Source organism: Trichosurus vulpecula, chromosome 2 (genome assembly GCF_011100635.1).
Source record: "Trichosurus vulpecula isolate mTriVul1 chromosome 2, mTriVul1.pri, whole genome shotgun sequence".
NCBI lineage: Eukaryota > Metazoa > Chordata > Mammalia > Diprotodontia > Phalangeridae > Trichosurus > Trichosurus vulpecula.
The window spans coordinates 147915486-147934563 of record NC_050574.1 but is presented as its reverse complement, the minus strand read 5'-3'; the positions used below and the strand labels follow the sequence as shown (position 1 = coordinate 147934563).

The following is a 19078-nucleotide window of genomic DNA, read 5'->3' as shown; positions in this document are numbered from 1 at the left end:
TCTAATTTCCATTTCTCCTTTATACTCTTTGTGTGCTGATAGTGGCAGAATTTTGTATGCTTATTCAATTATCATAATTTTTGTCAGTGTTTTGAAGTAGTAACTAAAAGCTGGAACATTCTGGGTTCAGTTAAACAAAATTAACTTTTACTTCCCTTATATGATGATCTTTTTAAAAAAAGAATATATTAACCCTCAACATGCTTTTATTTTCCAAGTATTACTATTTCTAGTGTTATTTTTCATATAAAGACTATTCTCACATTACTATTATAAATAGTTGCATGGGAAAATTCGCAATATCCTGTATGGTAGAAATTAAACTGAGCTTTTCTTTGGAAGTAGGAGATGGAAATTCTAAATATGTTTCCTGATTTTTGGTGAAAAAATTGCATATGATATTTATGTACTTTTAAAATTTCACATTGAATAGTAGAAAATGGTGATTAAAATAATTATTAAAAAATAAAATTGTACCTTTCATAGAGGCAGAAAAATGTAATAGATGGCCTTTTAAAAACCACTTCTAGTTCTAGACTTCTGATTTTATTAAAAATATTACAGAACTAGATTCTTTCTCTTCCTTACCTTTGGAGCCCTCCAGTGTTCAACCAGAAGCATAGATTTTGTGTTATTTGTGAAAATATTGATTTCACCTTCCTTTGTGCATCATGTACACAGGAAAAATTCAAAGGTTCAGAATGCTTAGTCACAACGTTCCTCTATGAGGTAATTCTTCCTCTTTATTTAAAATTGAATACTTGCATTCAGAGCTAGGTGGAACAGAAATAAAAGAACTGAGCTTGGAATCAGGAAGACTTATCTAACTGAGTTCAAATCTGGCCTGTGTGATCCTGCGCAAGGCACTTAACCCTTTGTTACCTCAGTTCTCAATGAACTGGAGAAGGAAATGGCAAATCCCTCCAGTATCTTTGACAAGAAAACCCCAAATTTGGGGTCACGAAAAGTTGAACAGGACTGAAAACGATTGACCAACAACAGATGGAGAGCTAAACATTTTCCTATGAGCCAAGCACTGAGCTGAGCACTGGAGATACAGAGGAAGGGAGTTCATAACCTAATGGAGGAGATAAAATGCAAACAACTATCTACTGTCAAGATATAAACAGGATAAATTAGAAATAATGAAGAGAGGAAAGGCACTAGAACTAGAAGGATTGGGACAGACTTAAGGAAGTTGGGTTTTTTTTTTTTTTTCTGGGACAGAAACGAAGGCAAGGAAGCCAGTGGGTACAGGTAAGGTGGGTAAGAATTCCATGCATGAGAGAATTGAAAAATGAAGTGTCTTACTTAAAGAACAGCAAGGGTGACAGTATGGAAGAGTACACGATGGTGTGTAAAAAGTCTAGAAATGTAGGGAGGAGCCAGTTTATGACGGGCTTTGAACACCAATCGGAGGATTTTATATATGATCCTGTAGGTGATAGGGAACCACAGGAGTTTGAGTAGAAAAATGACGTGGTCATACCTATGCTTTAGGAAGATCACTTTAATGCTCTGTATGTAATGAAATGCATTTTGTCTACCCTTAAGTAGTGGAGAAAATATGAAAAACTTGTGTTATAAGATGGACACTGTGCTTATGCTCATTTTTGTTATTAGTGTGTGTGAAACTATATTGGAAAAGCAATAGTTGCAAATATACCATAAGCTAGTTACTATTTAACTGTTGAATTATCAGCATTTTGCTATTTTGTGTGGCTCTGGTTGTCCTCAGCAGCATTAATGCATAAGGTTCTCTTTGCCTCAACTGTCATTGAATAGACATAATAAAGCACTCAAATAGCTTTGAGACCTCATTTGAGTTCCTTTATTAATTTGGTATGAAATCATTCTGCTAAGAAAATTGCAAGTATGTTATTTTTAAATTACCAAATTTTAAAGCTGATACTTAGCAAACATGTCACCTAACCCCTTTACTTTGTAGATGAGGAATTAAGTGATTTCCCCTAGGGTACTCTTGTTTCATTGTTCAGTCGATTTTTTTTTCAGTCCTGTTCTGATTCTTGGTGACCCCATTTTGGGGTTTTCTTGGCAAAGATGCTAGAATGGTTTGCTATTTCCTTCCAGCTCATTTTAAAGATGAAGAAACTGAGGCAAACAGGGTTAAATGATTGGCCCAGGGTGACCCAGCTATCTGAGGTCAGATTTGGACTCAGGAAGATGAGTCTTCCTGACTACAGGCCTGGCATTCTGTCAACTGTGCCACCTAGCTGCCCTACAATACACACACTGTTATTCTGAGGTTAAAACTCTGGGTAGCTGCTTTTTGCCTCCTACATATTATCCTTCCTTTAAACAGAATACTTTATTGTTGGAGGAAATTACTTTTGAAGGCCTTTTCCTTAATGCTTGATTAGTTTTGTTAATAATTTTATTTCATTTGAGAGTTCTGTGTGGCTGTGGATAAATTACTCAAATATCTAACTCTGTAAGTGGTCCAGTTTGAAGTAAATTTCTTATTCCTGGTGTTTTGGTGGCTTGGCCTCAGATGTATGTAAAAATAAGTGAAAAATTAAACTGAAGACCTTTTTGGGCATGGAGTAACACATTATATCCTTTTATATTTTTAATTTTTTTGGTATGCATGGGCTTTTACTTGAATATGATAAATTCCATGTGAATAATTTCTTTTGTTATCCTCTTTTCCTTCCTTCAAGTATTATAGCAAAGGAGAGAATCATTGAGTCTATTCCTTTTGGTGGTGTGGGGAAAGGTGATGCAACTAGAAACAGGGGTAAGGGGGGGTTTAGGGTATAAAAGCTTACCCAGATGGAAAGAGTTTATAAAGAGGGATATGTTGTTTATGGGCATGCATCATTGTCATGGTCCTTTGGCAACAATGATGGACTACTCCTTGCCCTTTTATGAAGGACTTGATTGACTTATGATTGACCATCAGTTTGACTGTATCCTTTATACCTGAATCGCTTTGAGGGTTTTATGCCAGGCAGGCTTCACAAACATATTTTTATTTTTTGGTCTCCCAATCATAGGGATCTGTAGCTGGATAGGTCTTTTCTGACCTAGTGGTGTGGGAAACCAGCATTTTAACAGTCCTCCCGGAAGAACTTCTGAGAACAATTCTTGTTATGCCAGAATTCCTGATGGGCTGGCACTGAAGCCACATCTCCCAAACTGCCATCAAACACTGACTGAAAACAAAGATATCAGTGTACTCATACCAGCTGTGTGTTCCCTTTTCTTCTGGGACTTACTTCCTCTGCTTTTCCTTAACAGTGAGAAAGGAAGTTTGAGTCCCCAATTGAAAGATGAAAGAAAAGTTCATCTATGTATCACACTTTATAAAGGCAGCTGCTTAACTAGAAACACCTACATACCGATGGGCTTTGTTGTTGTTTTTTTTAAGCCCACTGATAGAAAATTATTACCTATTCCAGGAATTCTGTTGTGTTGGACAGCTAATGTTGCCAGGAGTGATTCACAAAGCACTTTTTCAAAAATTGTCTCATTTTATTTTCACAGCAACCCTGTGAGGCAGATTATACAAGTGTTATTGGTCCCTCTTTTATAGATGAGGAAGCTATGACTTTCCTAAAGTCATACATGCTAAGAAATGTTGTGACCTAAAATGGAACCCAGATCTTCTCACTATGATTCTGGAAAGAAAAGAAAATAAGCCATATATAGTAGCAAATTTTGAATAGTTCATGTGTACATTACCATTCCTGGAAGGGACATTCTAGCCATCTCCCCCCATCTTGGGGGGGGGGGAACGATTTATTTGCTGCTTTACTAATAAGTGGAAGTTAAACTGTAAGATTTGTGAAATGTAAATACAGGTCAGTTATTCATAATTTGCTATTGTCTATGGCCTTTTTTTCTTTATAGTTTGGGAGAAAAGAATGAAGGAATAGAAATATTGGAAGAAAATCTCATTTCAAAATAAAAAGAAAAAAAATCAGTCCTTTCCATTTCCACTAACATTCTAGACCAGATCCTCAACAATGATGCCTATGCTATTAGAAAAGTTTCTGCCAGTTAGGTTGGTTTTTCTTTTTTCTTTTTGTTTTAGGCCTCTTTTCCTTCTAATGTGTCTTGTATGTCATTGTCACATTCATCTTCTTAAACCATTTTTTTCACCAAGATACAATGTTTCTCCATTGCCTATCAAATCAATTCCATGTTCCTATGTCCTTATTGGACTTAAGGCTCATAACGTAACTCCATCTTACCTTCCAGTTCTTAAAGGAAATGTTCTATTCATTACGTTGTTTTCCATATCCTCCCCCATTTACAGACACATTCTGAATATTCCTACTTTTCTAACATTACTCACCCAGTCTTTGCTATTACAAAAGAGTGTTGCTACAAATATTTTGGTGCATATAGGGACTTCTTTCTTATCAACAGCCTTCTTTGACCTCCGTAATGGAGTTTCTGAGACAAGGATATGAACATTTTAGTTACTTTATTTACCTAATACCAGATTGCTTTCCAAGATGGTAATATTGGTTCACAGCTCCATCAACAACACAGTAATGTGTTTATCCTTCCACAGCTCCTCTAACATTATTTATTGCTGTCATTTGTCTTTTTTCCCTCCCTTTTGTACAATTTGAAGTGAAACCTCAGAGTTGTTTTGAATTGCATTTCTCTTACTCTTACTAGACTCTTACTGGAGGAATCTTTTATATGATTATTAAAAGTTTGCATTTTTTAGATAATTGTTCATATCCATTTTATTGGGGAATGGCTTTGTCATACATACATATGTATATATGTCCATACACATATACATATATATACATATACATATATATATTTGTATACATATACACTTTTATACATGTATATTTGTATATTTGTTAGCTACCTTTTTTTCTTGAATATCAGACTTGTGTTGGAGGATTTTTATATGGAAGTTTTTTCCCCTATTTGATCACTTTCCTCTAGATGATCTTAAAATCCCATAGTTCTCTCAGTCCCATCTCTCTGAAGAAACTTTTCCTTGCTATTCCAGTTCATGTTGTAGGACCAGTGATTGACATGTACTTTTCAGGAAGAGTAATATTGACTTTATTACTATTTTCAGAGCTAAAGCTAGAAAATTAGATATGGTGATGAGGAGGGTATTTGTACTGGGGCATCATTACGTGGAGAAAATTTTAAAAAGGAATGTTGGTCCTGAGACTGGACAAGATAGGTTGAATGTTCACCAATCAGAGCTCAGGGTCACGGAGGTGGCAACTTGAGTCCAAGTTAGAGATAGAGGCTAGAGAGCAGTTGGAGCGACATGGAGATAGCTAGAAAATGGCCATTTCGTTGATGTAGGGGAGCTTTGGTGAGGAAACTCTGTATACCAATGCAGACAAGTAACTCTTTTTCAATTTATGGTCTCTGAAAGTTGCCTGTCTCACTTAGGGTGTAGGTGACTTGCTTAGAGCCAGAAAGACAATATAAGCTAGTGTCTGCAATAATAAGGTAAATGGAAAGAAGAAACACCATGCCAATCACAAATGTTAGTTAGAGATGTGAGGAGATACTTCCCCTTATTCCTTTTCAGAGTTGGGTGGAAGGTCCCATGGGTGTCTGATGACATTCTTAGTGCTCTTTCTCCAGCACACCTCTTCATAGGTAACATACTACAGTTTACCCTTGCCTACCGGATACCTTTCTGTTTGCCTTTGGGAGACCCCACAACTTGAATTCTTCATCCATATAACCCCATGTTCACATATAAAAAGTTCATCTTTATTCCTGGATGAAGCTTGGAGTCATTAACACATTGCAGTTCTCTAAATGCATTTCTTCTTATAGTCTTCTACCCACTTTTTTTTTTTAAACAATCTATCTCCTATTGAGTTCTCAGACCACTTCTTTGTCTTTTCCCTATTTTTGTCCAAGATATATGTACTGATGGAACAACTCTGTATGCTTTCTATCGAATTGAATAGCACTGTCTAGAGACTAGGTATTTTTCACCCACTTGTTTATTACGATTAGATTGAACTCTTTTTTGTAATTGTGCATCTCAGGTAGGAGCTTCTGTACGTTTTCAGGGCTTGATGGAATCATCATGCCCTCATAGAAGAAATGGGGATCTAGAGGATCCTATCATCTGTAAGAAAAATTCCTCTTCCATTCAGACTCTGGACTGGACATCCACCATGACTATGACAGACATCTTCAGGGACTTCCATTTTCCTGCATTATGCTTTGTTTGATGTGAATAATCAAATAGCTACCAAATAAAGTTATCTTTGTTATAGCTTTACAAAAATTTTGAATGAATTTGCCATATACATGCAGGAAAGCCTTGGCAGCAACATTGTGTTCTGTCAGATCAAATATACTTTTTATAATTAACAATAACATAGTAGAATCTAATATTCTCTGCTATAGAATGTTATCTGAGTTCCATACTTAGACTTTATTAAGAATGCCCTTGATGCATGTCCATGTTCTTCTCCTAAAATTTTAATACAGAGAGAAAAACAGGCATATGAAATATCTGTGATTTTTCTATGATGCCTTTTGAAGAATAATATAATCTGAAATGTTTTCAAATGACTTGTCTTATCTTGTGAACCAGTTCTTTGTGACCTCAAAATCATTCCACCTTTAGCATGGATGTCCTCTGTTTGTATTTGGTCTGACCGAGCTAGTCTTCCTTCCTTTGCTTTCTTTAATGCCACTTCCACTTTCTCATGTAGGACACCGGGGGCAGGGATATTAGAATGGCAGCTCCACTACTAATGTTGGAGAAAATGGTGTGTTTTAGAAATACTGACAGATCATATCCATCTTTCATCTGTTGTCTATTCTAGTTTCATCCTTAAATACTCTTGGGTTCATTTGACTTAATCCAGTCTCTAGCCAAGCTTTCTGAAAACTTTTTTCATTTCACCCTTTATTTTTTTATGAGGTGTTGCAACTCATAATCATATGGAACGCCATTCCACAAGCTTTTCTAAATAAGTTTGTATTTTAAACTATCATTGACTTTGAGTGCCGTCTCTTTTCATTTGGCCAAAAGAGAATGTGTTTGTTTGTAATTTCTAGGCTATTTCTAGTTTCCTTGTTGTGACAGTTCATTTATGTAGTTTAGCTTTTGTACAATGTCATGAACCTTTGAATCAATATTCATTTCACGTTTTCAGAGACAGTTGCCTCCCTACAAAGTGGCCAGATTAGAGCCATTTTCATTGGATGCCTTATATTTTTGTTTTTATTCTTCTAACTTTTCTTTTTGACTTTTGCACTGTTAGTAATATGACTTGTACACAAACAACTGAGTCAGAAATCACTCTCACTTTGCCCATCAGTTGTTCCCTGTCATACAGGATCACAGATTCAGAGTTGCAAGACACCCTGTGGGGTGGGAAACCTGCGGCCTTGAGGCCACAGTTTCCTCACCTGTGCTAGAGGTATTCTAGTTCACCCCCTCCCTCATTTTCAAAATAAAGACTCTCAAGTCCAGAGTGACTGGCTTCTGGTCACACACAGCCATCATTTGAAAACAGGACTTCTGAGTACAAATCTAGCACAATTTGCACTGAAATTTCTTCTTCTCCTCCTCCTTTTCTTTCTCCTTCTCTGTTTCTTCCTCCTCCTCTTCTTCCTCTTTCTCCTTCCCTTCTTCTTCCTTCCTCTCTCTCATTTTATGCCTTTCATGTCAATTACCTCCTTATTCTTTGTTAAGAAGGGATCAATGATACATGACCTTGAGACTTATAACTGTTTGGTCCACAAATATCCTCTATCCTCTCTTATTGAATAGTGTTTTTTGACTTTTGGGGGGGGGCATCTTTGCATAGAATTCACCAAAGATTAAGCCATGTGGTGATTTAACTTGGAGGTTCTTACCTAGTTCTAAGGAGATTTCTGTACTTCTTCATCCTCTACAACTGTTGGTATGTGGATTGTAATTATCTTCATGTTAATCTTTTTATGTTTATCATGAATGTAGCAATTTGGGTCGACAAATTATCTTGTGAAATGATGGTTTTTGTTGCCATTCTCCTAGAAGAGACTGTGAGCCACCTTTTCATTTAGCTGGAACTTCCTTTTGTCTACTGATTTCATTTATAACTAGAAGTTAAGATTGATAATACTAAGTTACTCTTATGTAGGGTGTGTTATGTCCACTCAGTTGTTGGCAAGAGCCACATGTCTAAAATGCTAAGAGCCAATTCATATTTTTAGATAAAACAACTGAAAACCAGTTTGTCTGCCATCTTTTCCTCGAAGAAGCGGAAGGGAGCCACTCTGGACCAAGGACCATTTTGCAGTCTTTGTTTCATGAGTTGCCATGGCCAAAGCATGAAATCACCATGTGACTAGACAGCTGGTGCTGAGCCTCTCCACACTTGGCCTGGTTGTTCCTCAGCAAACAAACAAAGTCTGTAGTCAGGGCCATGTTCAGCGTCTCTCCAGCATGGTTAGATCTGCCAGAACTTGTCCTCCATTGTCCTAGTCTTCATAAATCTGTATTTACTTTGTCTCTACTGTGAGACATCAAAGGATAGGACCATGGACATTTAATCATTTAAAAGCAATATTTACCAAACTACTTTCACTCATAACTCATATGGGAAACCCTGTATCCCTGTCATGGACTAAATAATAGTAATTTTTCTTTTAAATATTCAAAATGATTAGAATAAAGGATTTTTTAACAGCAGCCTTTTTTCCCCTCATATGTTGGATGATGAAGCTTTTTTTTAATTTTTAATTTTGGATCTCTTTTTTTTTTTCTTCTGAGTTTACATCCTCTGTTTTTCCCCCTTAGGATGGAAAGAAGAAGTTTGACAAAGAGAGTGAGAAATACTATTCTATTCTTGACAAGCACTTAAATTTGTCAGCAAAGAAAAAGGAGTCTCATTTGCAAGAGGTAAGCTTTGACTATTTGTCAGAAGAAAAGTCTCTGAAACAAATTGAGCCAGTCTTTTCTATTCATTCTACCTAGACTACTGATCTCCATTGGATCTACTCTTCCTTATTTCTAAATTCTCAGAGAGGTCACTATGTTCACAGTAATGGAAAAAAAATCACCAATAGAACATTTACATATCCTTTTGTTAGGATAAAACTTAAATGATAAATCAATGTAGTTTCTGCAGTATCTCCCCAAATATATGTTTACCTGTCCATTGCAAAACAAGTGATTCTGTATGGCCAAAACGGAATTTAAAAAATCAAATTATTTTGATATAATTCAAGGTATATCCTTGTGAAGTATGTGATCTCAGCCCTAAGTCCCTTTCTGCTACTTGAGACACCATTATTGCCAATTTCGGTATGCTTCTATCTTCCAGCCATTTTTTTTTTGTCCTCTCTTGCCCCCTCGTGTCTCTGTCTTGATTATCATAGTTGGACATCATCTTTGCTTTGCGCTCTTGGTGATGAAAACCATGAATCCTATTCCCTAATGAATGAATTTTTGAAATTGAGTGCCTTTACCTTTACTTCTTTGTTAAATACTTCCTTCTCTCTCTTTTCCACCCATGCCTGAAAACATGAAAAAAGGTACTGGGAAGCATAACAATTTACAAGGCTGCTTTGGAAACTCAAAAAAAAAGTACTGTTCTAGTTGACTAATGAAAATTAGTAACTTTTATAGACTTTTAAAGTTTGTAATGCACTTTATGTATGTTACCTGTAGTCTTGGGAAGTAGAAACTACAGGTCTTATTATCGCTAGTTCCTGAAATTTTAGTTGGGTCTTGAAGTCAGGGAGTTAAATAGTTGGAGCAGGAGAGGGAGCATGTACCAGGTATGGGGGAAAGCCAGAGAAAATGCCTAGAGTTGAGAGGTGGGGTGTTTTGTTTGTGAGACAACCAGAAGTCCAGTATCATTGGATCAAAAAGAACCTGTTGGAGACTAAGGTCCTCAGTCTTCCAGAATACGAGAAAAGTAGGAGGGGGCAAGATTATGAGGGGTTTTGAATATCAAACAACATTTTGTATTTGCTTTTCGAGGCAACAGGAAGGAACTAGAGTTTATTGAGTGAGTGAGTGTGTGTGTTTGTGTGTATGTGTTTCACATAATTGGACTTGAGTTTTAGGAAAATCACTTTATTGGCTGAGTGGAGGATGGATTGCATTGAGGAGAGATCGGAGGCAGGCAGACTCGCCAGCTGGCTATTGCAGTTATCCAGGTATGGGGTGATTGGAAGGCCTGCTGTAGAGTGGTGGCAGTGACCAAAGAGAGTAGGTGGCATATTTGAGAGATGTTGCAAAGATGAAATTAACAGTCTTTGGCAACATCTTGTAAAAAGGGGGTGAGAGATAGTGAGGAGTCCAGGATGATTTCTAAGTTGGGTGCCAAGGAGACAGGGAGGGTGGTGTTGCCCTCTACAGTAATAGGGAAAGTAGGTGGGGGTGGGGGTGGGGAAGAGTTTAAGGGAAAGATGATGAGTTTGGTTTTGGACATATTGAATTCAAGGGATCTATTAGCCATGCAGTTCAAAATCTCTAAAAGGCAGTTTGAGATGAGAGATTGGAGATCAGCAGAGAGATTGGGACTGGAATAGTCGATTGGAGAATCTCAGACTAGAGATGGTAATTAAATCCATGGGAACTGATAAGCAGGAGCAAATGGTGTCCCAAAAACCTAGAGAGAAGGAAGTATAACCTAGAGAAAAAGGAGTGTAAAGGAGGAGAGAGTGAACAACTATGCCAGAGGCTGCGGAGAAGTGAAGGAGAATGTGGATTGGGAAAATGTCATTGGATTTAGCAACTAAGAGATCATTAGTATGGAGAGAGATGTTTCAGTGGAATGAAGAGGTCAGAAGCCAGATTTTAAGGGATTGAGAAGAAAGTGAATAGAGAGAATCTGGGAGACTTTATCATATAACTATTGGGTATACCTTGAAAATATAGGAACTAGGTAACAACATGACCCAGCAGTCATTTAGCATGCCAGATGGTGTGCCATCCTATGCCAGATGGATGAGTTGGAAAGTGCTTGAGATAGATCACTTAAGAGGTTACTGAGGTAATCTTTCTATATGTTGATTAGGAAATGAAACAAGATTGTAGAAATGGGGGGGATAAAGAGGAAGGGTAAGATTCAAGATGCCTTTTTGCAAGGGAGAAGTTAACAGTTTTTATCCAGAACTAGCTGAATAAAGAAGTCAAGTATGGTTAACTAAAAATTAGTAACACAAACAGTGCACTTAAAAAGGAAAATCATGAGGAAGATCGGGTTTTGGGGAGGCGGGGCTCAGGAGGGATTAGAATGGTTTTCAACATGTTAAATATGAAATATTAGCAGGACATCTGGAAGGAAATGTCTAGTAAATAACTGACTATAGGCTGGCACTCTGTATTTAGGAGATATCTGTGTAGACATTATAGGTGAAACATGGGAATGTCTAGGTTTATAAGGGATCTAAGATGTACTATGAGAACTCAAGGAGAGGTGATAGCAAGAAGAAGATAAGCAACAGTGTTTGATGCTGTAGAGAGTTCAAAGGTATTTGATTCTGTGAATAGCAGGGCATTGTAGACCTCTTAATGCTGGGGCAGCTAGGTGGCACAGTGGATAGAATACTGGCCCGGGAGTCAAGAGGACCTGAGTTCAAATGTGGCCTCAGACACTTGCTGGTTGTGTGACCCTGGGCAAGTCACTTAACCGCAATTGGCTTAATGCCCTCCCTGAAAAAGGTTGTGCTGGATACAGAAGTCAGAATGTTGTCAGAGTTTGGTGAGGAAAGAGACATATATAACCTTCTCCTTCTCTATAAAAGTTGCAGTAGAGAAGAGGAAGATGGGGTTATACTTGTATTTCTCTAATTGAATAAAAGTGATTTTTTTAAAAATTTGGTTAGGGAAATATATGAAGAGAGGAAGATGACAGGGGGAAACATGGAAGATGAAAGACAGAGTAGGACTGATTGGGGAGACAGAATGGGGTGGCAGAGATCATAGGTGTTATAGGATTAAGTCTGGCAAGGAGTGGGGCCACACTTTCCTCTGAGGTCATAGGATCACTGTAGAAGTGATCTAGTTGAACCCTCTCATTTTTCAGATTATTAACCTGAGGCCTAACAGTAAAGTGACCCGCTGAAAGTATCACATAAAAGCTGAAAGTATCATATAATAAGTGGTACCACTGGGATTTGAACTCAGGCTCACTAAACCTTAATTAGTTAAGAACATAGAGAAATTTTGAGATATGGTTGAGGGGAGTTAAAAGAGCTTAGGCCAAATAGCCTCAGTCTCAGTAAATTAGAAGTTGAGTTCATTTATTGAAAGGTGTTGGGAATTTAACGAAGGTAGGAAAAATTTAGAACAATCACTGTGGGGAATATAATAAGGAGCTTATTGGAGATGAATAGAAGGACTCCTGTGTTGCCATTTAGATTATATAAAATGGATTCCTTCAATAGTTTATGACTTTCTCTAGTAGCAGTTAGCAGCCTTGGGAACATAAGCAAGAAGGCAGATGTTTCTTGGGTAGCCCAGATAGGAGTTTAGCAAAAAACAGCTGAAAGACTTCCAGATCAGATGCTGCACACAGTACTATCATTATCCCTAACTAGATGGTAGCTTTTTGAGTCCAGAAACCTTAAGTTTATGTCCCTCAAAAGGGGTCATGTGCTTATTTAGGGTTAGAAGGAAAGAAGGAGAAGGTAGAAATCTTACTTCTTTCGTGGTCCTGAGAAAAGAACCTGAGATAAACGGAAGCGACAGTGGTAATAGAGAACAAAAGTAGAATTAAGGAAAAGACAAGTTGCTGGCCTAGAACCGAGAAGTACTCTGATGCTGAACAGTAAGAGACACTATTTGTGTGCAGTCAACTATAGGAGGCACTTAAGCAATTCTTCCTGATTCCCAAATCTTTGTGCTGTGTAACTGGTGCTGCCATTCTTGTTTCCTGTGTACTGAGCTCAGAACCACAGAAGGGCCTTGGATGTTGAAGGACACATTTAAAAAACATGCCTTTAGGCTCCATTTAGGAGTGTATTAAGTATCATAAATAAATCTTGGATAATTTTGTCAAACATCAGCCACTTTAGCTTTCAGACTTGAGGTGTGTTTGTGAAACAAACTTTTATTTAATATTTCTTTAAAGATTTTGACTTTTAAAACTTGAGTCAGGAGAGACATGAGTTTAAATTCTGACATTGTCACTTACGTTGCACTGAATTTTTTCTTCCTCTTCAAAAAAAATGGCATTTGTTGTATAGGATTTATTGTAGGGCTCCTCTCTGGGAGGAGCAGGGAGATGCTAATTGGGGTAACTATGATGAGGTAAAAAACAGAAGACATAAATAAAAACTTATTTTAAAAATACCTTAATCTGCTATATGTTTTTATTACTGCATACCTATCATTCCCCGGGTACTGGGAATGGATACTAGCTATGTGACTGTGGGCAAAAAGCAATCCTTTTGAACCTCGTTTTCTTTATCTGTAAAGTGAGAATAAGACTCATAGTACTTACCTCACAGGGTTGTTGTGAAGTCCAAATGATATGATGTGTACAACATGCTTTGTAAACTTTAAAGCAATATGTGTGCGTATGTGTATGAGTGTGTGTGTGCATGTGTGTGTTTATAAAATAAGTATCTTCTAGAGAACATTATTATGTATTATTGTCGTCAACATTCTAGTTGGATGGTGACATGAATTTATTTTTTAAAAAAGTAAAACCAGATTTAATGTATGAGCACATATGTGCTGGTGTTGTACTTGACTGTATGTTTAGTTCTAAGGGGATTTGAAGTGAATTCCAGTCTTAATCCTCTGCCAAAGAGAAATTGAGCTATCTGTAAGTACTATAGCTTCTTGGATGACCTTTCAAAGGAGTGTGTGGTATATTAGATTTCAGTACTCTAGACTAGAGGTGATGAAAGCTTCTGTAACTGGGAAGCATGACAAGATTCACTACTGTTCTAAGTTATCCAAAAACTATCTGTCTCTCCTGAGTGGGAAATGAATTACTCAAATGATTTTCAAATAATGCCAATTTGAGCTTAAAGAATTAGTACAAGATGTTTTTAAAAACAAAACAACTTGCTCACATGTGGTTAGTAACAATGACAGCGGTGTCATGTCTGAACAAAGAGCAACATTATGTAATGTAGCATTGAAAATAACTTAGACAACAAGAGAAAATGATTCTAATATAGTATCAGCTATTCACATATCACCTGTTTCCACTTTACATTTTGCTAGTTCAGTCTTATGAATAACTGCCCTGCTAAGGTGATCAGAAAATTACTCTGAATAGGAAAAATATTGATTTGTTTTAATGCGTTGCTACTGTTCCTCCTTCATGGAATACAGCCCATAAACCATTGGGGGAGATTGGATAGAAGAGTTAGAAGGATGGTAGTGGTACTGATTTATTTTCTCTTTTATTCTCCAGATTGTTTATATGTTTGGCACATGTATAGTGTAAGGGAAAAAATCACTTAAAACCCTTAAGAACATTCTATTATTTAATGCTGTAGTTTTTAATGAAGAAACTATTTTTAAGTATAGTAAATGATTATTTTGATGCTCAAATCTTTATACCTAATTTTACTTTTGTTTTAAAAGCATCCTAGGAAGTGACTCAGTTTTTGTTTTCTGCATTGCTGTTGCTTAATGCTTAGACCTCAGCAGGAGATGGTTTTTATCCACTTCCATTAGCCTCCGTTGCTAATAACCTGTGTTAAAACTGTGTAGAGACTGAATGTGATGTTTCTCTACTAAACCAAATGGAGTTCTCAGTTTTCAGAAGGACATCTGAGGATAACCAGTTTGGGGATAGAAGGAATAGAATACAGTTTAAGCAAATAAATAAAAGAGAAAGTGGTTATCTGAAGAGTATTTTCTAATTATATTAGAAAACCCTTATTTTATTCCAGGAGTAAAATGTATTGCACTTTTGGAATATTACTTATTCAGGATCCATAATCATTCAGGGTTTCAGATAGAGACCTTGCCTTTATCCCACCTGGAAATAAGCTCTGAAATCAAGTACCTACCACGTCTTTGTTTATTACAATTTCACCTTCTATCTAGTTATTTTTGCTTATGCCTTCTTTCTCCTACCAGATATTATGCTTTGAGGACACTTGGGCTTCTCTCACAGAAAGAGGCAATCAGCGAGTTTTTATTAAGCATCTTCTATGTTCTAGGCTTTGTGCTAGGCATTGGGAATATGAATACAAAAATATAATAATCCACATTAGCAAAGAGCTTACCTTCTAATAGGTGAGACAAGTACACATGTGAGCATATACAGCATAAAAAATAAAGACAAAAAGTACAAAGTAGATAAATATCCATAAGAAAAGGAGGGTACTAGCAGTCAGGGGGATCAAGAATGGCTTCACATAGGATGATGTGTTAGCTTTGTCTTGAAGGACAGACAGATTATTTGAGGTGGAGGTGAGGAAGGGAGTGTGTTCCAGGCCTGAGAGACAGGCCAGGTCAAATGTACAGAGATAGGAAATAAAGGATCCCATGTGAGAAGCAGAGAGAGGGCCGGGTTGGCTACATCACAGATGTGTTTTTTTTCTTATTCTATGTTTACCCTTAGTAACAAGCACATTTTTGTTTTGCATACCTGTAAAGGTGTGTAATGAATTCTGATTGACTGGACTCTTTGCTATTTCCTGCATCCTTATAGAATATGACCATTAGTGATTCCTTATTTGTGTCTTTGTGTTCTTCCACAGGCAGATACACAGATTGACCGAGAACATCAAAATTTCTATGAGGCATCACTTGAATATGTCTTTAAAATACAAGAAGTTCAAGAAAAGAAGAAATTTGAATTTGTCGAACCGGTAAGAGCTCCAGACTGCCTTCTTTAGTATAAATTCTGTGTTTTAGTGGAAAGTTATTACTTTTCCCAAAATGCAGTCTTTATAAATTAAAAACTCCTTGAGGGCAGGTAGAGTATAGTTTTTCTTTTTTGATATCCCTGGTACTTAGCACATTGCCTTGCATTTAGTGGGCACCAGATGAATAGTTGTTAATTGGATTGAATGGAAACCAGGCTCTGTCACTTACTGCCTGTACAGCCTTAAGCGAGTCACTTAAACTCTCAGGTTTCTTTTTAATCATCTGTAAAATGAGATTATTGGACTAAATGACCCAAGGTCCCTTCCAACTGTACGTCTATTTTCCTGTGAATTGAATTGAATTAAATAATTGTCATCTAATGTAACTTTCACAGATGGGGTTGTAAATGCTTAGATGGAAGATAGTATGCATTGTGTGTGTGTGTACATATATATGCATGTATATATACACATGCATACATGCACAAAGGATGTAACTTTTGTAGCATATGTATAAAAATGCATTTATGAATGTTTTATTGTAGTTTAGTCATTTTCAGTTTTGTCCAACTCTTCGTGACTTCATTTGGGGTTTTCTTATCAAAGATACTGGTGCGGTTTGCCATTTCCTTCTCCAGCTCATTTTACAGATAAGGAAACTGAGGCCAATAGGGTTCAGACTGGATTTGAAGTTAGGTCTTCCTGACTCCAGGCCTACTGCTCCTACTGTGCTACCTAGCTGTTTGCTTTTATGAGTATTGGTGGCCTCTATAACTTTCTCGTGAAGTCAATTCAATTTCTAAGCCAATTTTAGATAAAGTGGTTATTTCTGCGTGTTTATGTGTAACATTTTCTACCATATTACAATCCTCCTATGTCTACGTAGTATATATTTATACAATATAGCTCCTTACTCTGCCTTTCAGCATTCTTAAATACAGTTTTTAGAATACAATGAGGGTGGCAAGGAGGGAAAAATGGATGGAGTGAGAAGGGAGAGAGTGGAAATTTGTCTCAAATTTAATGAGATAGGGAAGTGCAATGTAATTCACAAATCTTATTTTCAGACATTAAATCTGTATTCTTCTCACACCACAAATTTTTAGGAGTGACTAACAAGGAAACATACTAAATTTGATATGACAAAACATATCATATTTATATTTTTAAAAATGTTACTTTCAGATACTCATGTTTTATACTGTGCTATTGACTCACCCCTTTTCTGGATAAGGTGATAGAAAGCAACAGAATTGTCAGTAGGAAAGAGGGGATAGCCCCTAAATAATTAAGAATTGGATAGGGAGAGTAAAGTAATCTTCATTTAAGGAAAGATCATTACAATGTGGAAACAAAGATTAAGTTAAGAAAATAAAATGTGTAGGGAAAGTTTGCTTCTGTTCTTAATGAGTTTGATAAAAGATCGGGGTTGGTTTTTTTATCATAAGATCAATATGGATCAACAGTATAGTCAATGAAAAAAAAAGTTAATGTAATCTTGAGTTCAATTTATTAAGAGAGTCATTGCTTCCAGGAATAAGAATAACCTGCTCAGACCCTCTGTGGAAATTTTTGTTCATTTCAGGCCATCCTGTTTTGGAGGTACGTATTAGAATTGAATGCCATTGGGAGGATTCTAGGATAGTAGATACACAATGCTATGATTCTGTGACAGCTCGCAAAAATACATTGATTTACAGTTTATAAAGTAACTTCTCTATAACAGGAAAGGCAGTCTAAACATTATCCCCATTGTACAGGTGAGGAAATTGAGATTGAGAGAGGTTAAGTGACTTGACCTTCTGTCTGTCATCTCCTCACTAGAGCAGGAAGAATATTTCTAAGAAATATGACAGTTGACTTTAACCTTAAAATCAATCTGTGAAATGAATAGCATAGGGAAACTTTTGGTGCTTCCCCTGCTCACCATGTTAAAACCCTCCCTCCCTGTAGAATGTATTCGTGTGTTTTTCTGAGTGTAAGCATGCCTTTCTTGTGACTTCATAATTGAAATTGATGTTAAATTCTTTCTTTCAAAATCCTGTCCTGGCTGCTGGATTTTCCTACTAGAGTGTCTGGCCAAAATGAAGACTTCTGGCAACTGAGTCTCTTTCTCACTTCTAGTTTTGTAATTTCTCAGCATCCTTGGGTTTTATACCCCATTTTCAGTAAGATGATGAAAGACATATAAGTAATACTATCTTAACCTGAAGAAAACATCTTTGTATATAATTTAGCTTGAAGAAGTATAGAATACTTTACTCTATGTAGGTGACTAAAGACTATCTGGGTTTAAGAAAATCTCTAAGGAACAATAAATCTGAAAACATAGCATACCAGAAAAATACTATTTTATTATCATTTATATATTACACTTTCAAGATAGTTTTGTAAGTAGAAATTTGTTTACTGATAACATTGGAAAAATCTTTGACTTGTCTTGGTTGACTCCAGAGCAGAAGAGGTTCTTTTGTTTACAAGTGATAAGTAATGCTAAGAGATAAAAAAAAATAAGAATGGCACATATACTTACATGTTGATGAGACTGTCAGTTTCAAGGATGATATATTATGAAGTGATACTACTTTGCATAAGAAATATGTTTTTTACTTTCAGATAAACAACATCTGTTTCAGATAACTATGTATTCCTTCAATTTAAACAAAGTGACAGTTCTTTCTATTCTAATGAAGTTTTCCCCTCATCATTCCACAAACAAACTTAACAGAATAATATTGAGAAAACATTGAATTTATCTAAATTTTGACTATCTTAAAAAATGGAGTTGTAAGCATTTGGGAAAGAAAGGAAAGTTGTACATTTAATAGAAATTTAATGAATATTCTTTTTTCTCGGTGTATTTTTATTTCATTAAATATTTCTCAGTTACACTTAAGATTTTTTTAAAACATTTAAAAAAAATTGAGTTCCACTTTCTCTCCCTTCCCTTCTCCTTCCCCCTTCCCTGAGAACGCAAGCAATTTGATTATACATGTGAAGTTAATGAGTATTTTTTAATGAATAGTCTAAAATCAAGTAGTTTTAAAAATCATTATTTTCATTTAGAGTTCTTAGGTTACATGTTTTATTCACTTCTTTAAAACCATGTCCACGTTTGTCCTATTTATCCTTTTTAAAACAGTTGTCCTATTTATTATATTTTAATAGAGCAGCAAAAAACATTTCCCAGCACCTGGTATGGTGCCAGGGCTCACAGATTTGGGTCATCTACTTTTAGATTCACCAATTAAGTTAATATGGTCAGGGACTTTTGTGGGGGAAATGAACAAATAGAGAGCATGATCTA

General features: G+C 36.3%; 1 protein-coding gene across 1 annotated transcript in view; it reads left to right on the top strand.

Annotated features, from left to right (window-relative positions):
• The window catches only part of ARHGAP42 (Rho GTPase activating protein 42), a 428597-nt gene that overhangs the window by 274820 nt on the left and 134699 nt on the right, over positions 1 to 19078 (top strand). Inside the window, exons 5-6 of the mRNA XM_036743492.1 lie at positions 8777 to 8878; positions 15664 to 15774. Of these exons, the coding sequence (XP_036599387.1) occupies positions 8777 to 8878; positions 15664 to 15774 (213 nt within the window). The remainder of the gene's footprint in view (positions 1 to 8776; positions 8879 to 15663; positions 15775 to 19078) is intronic.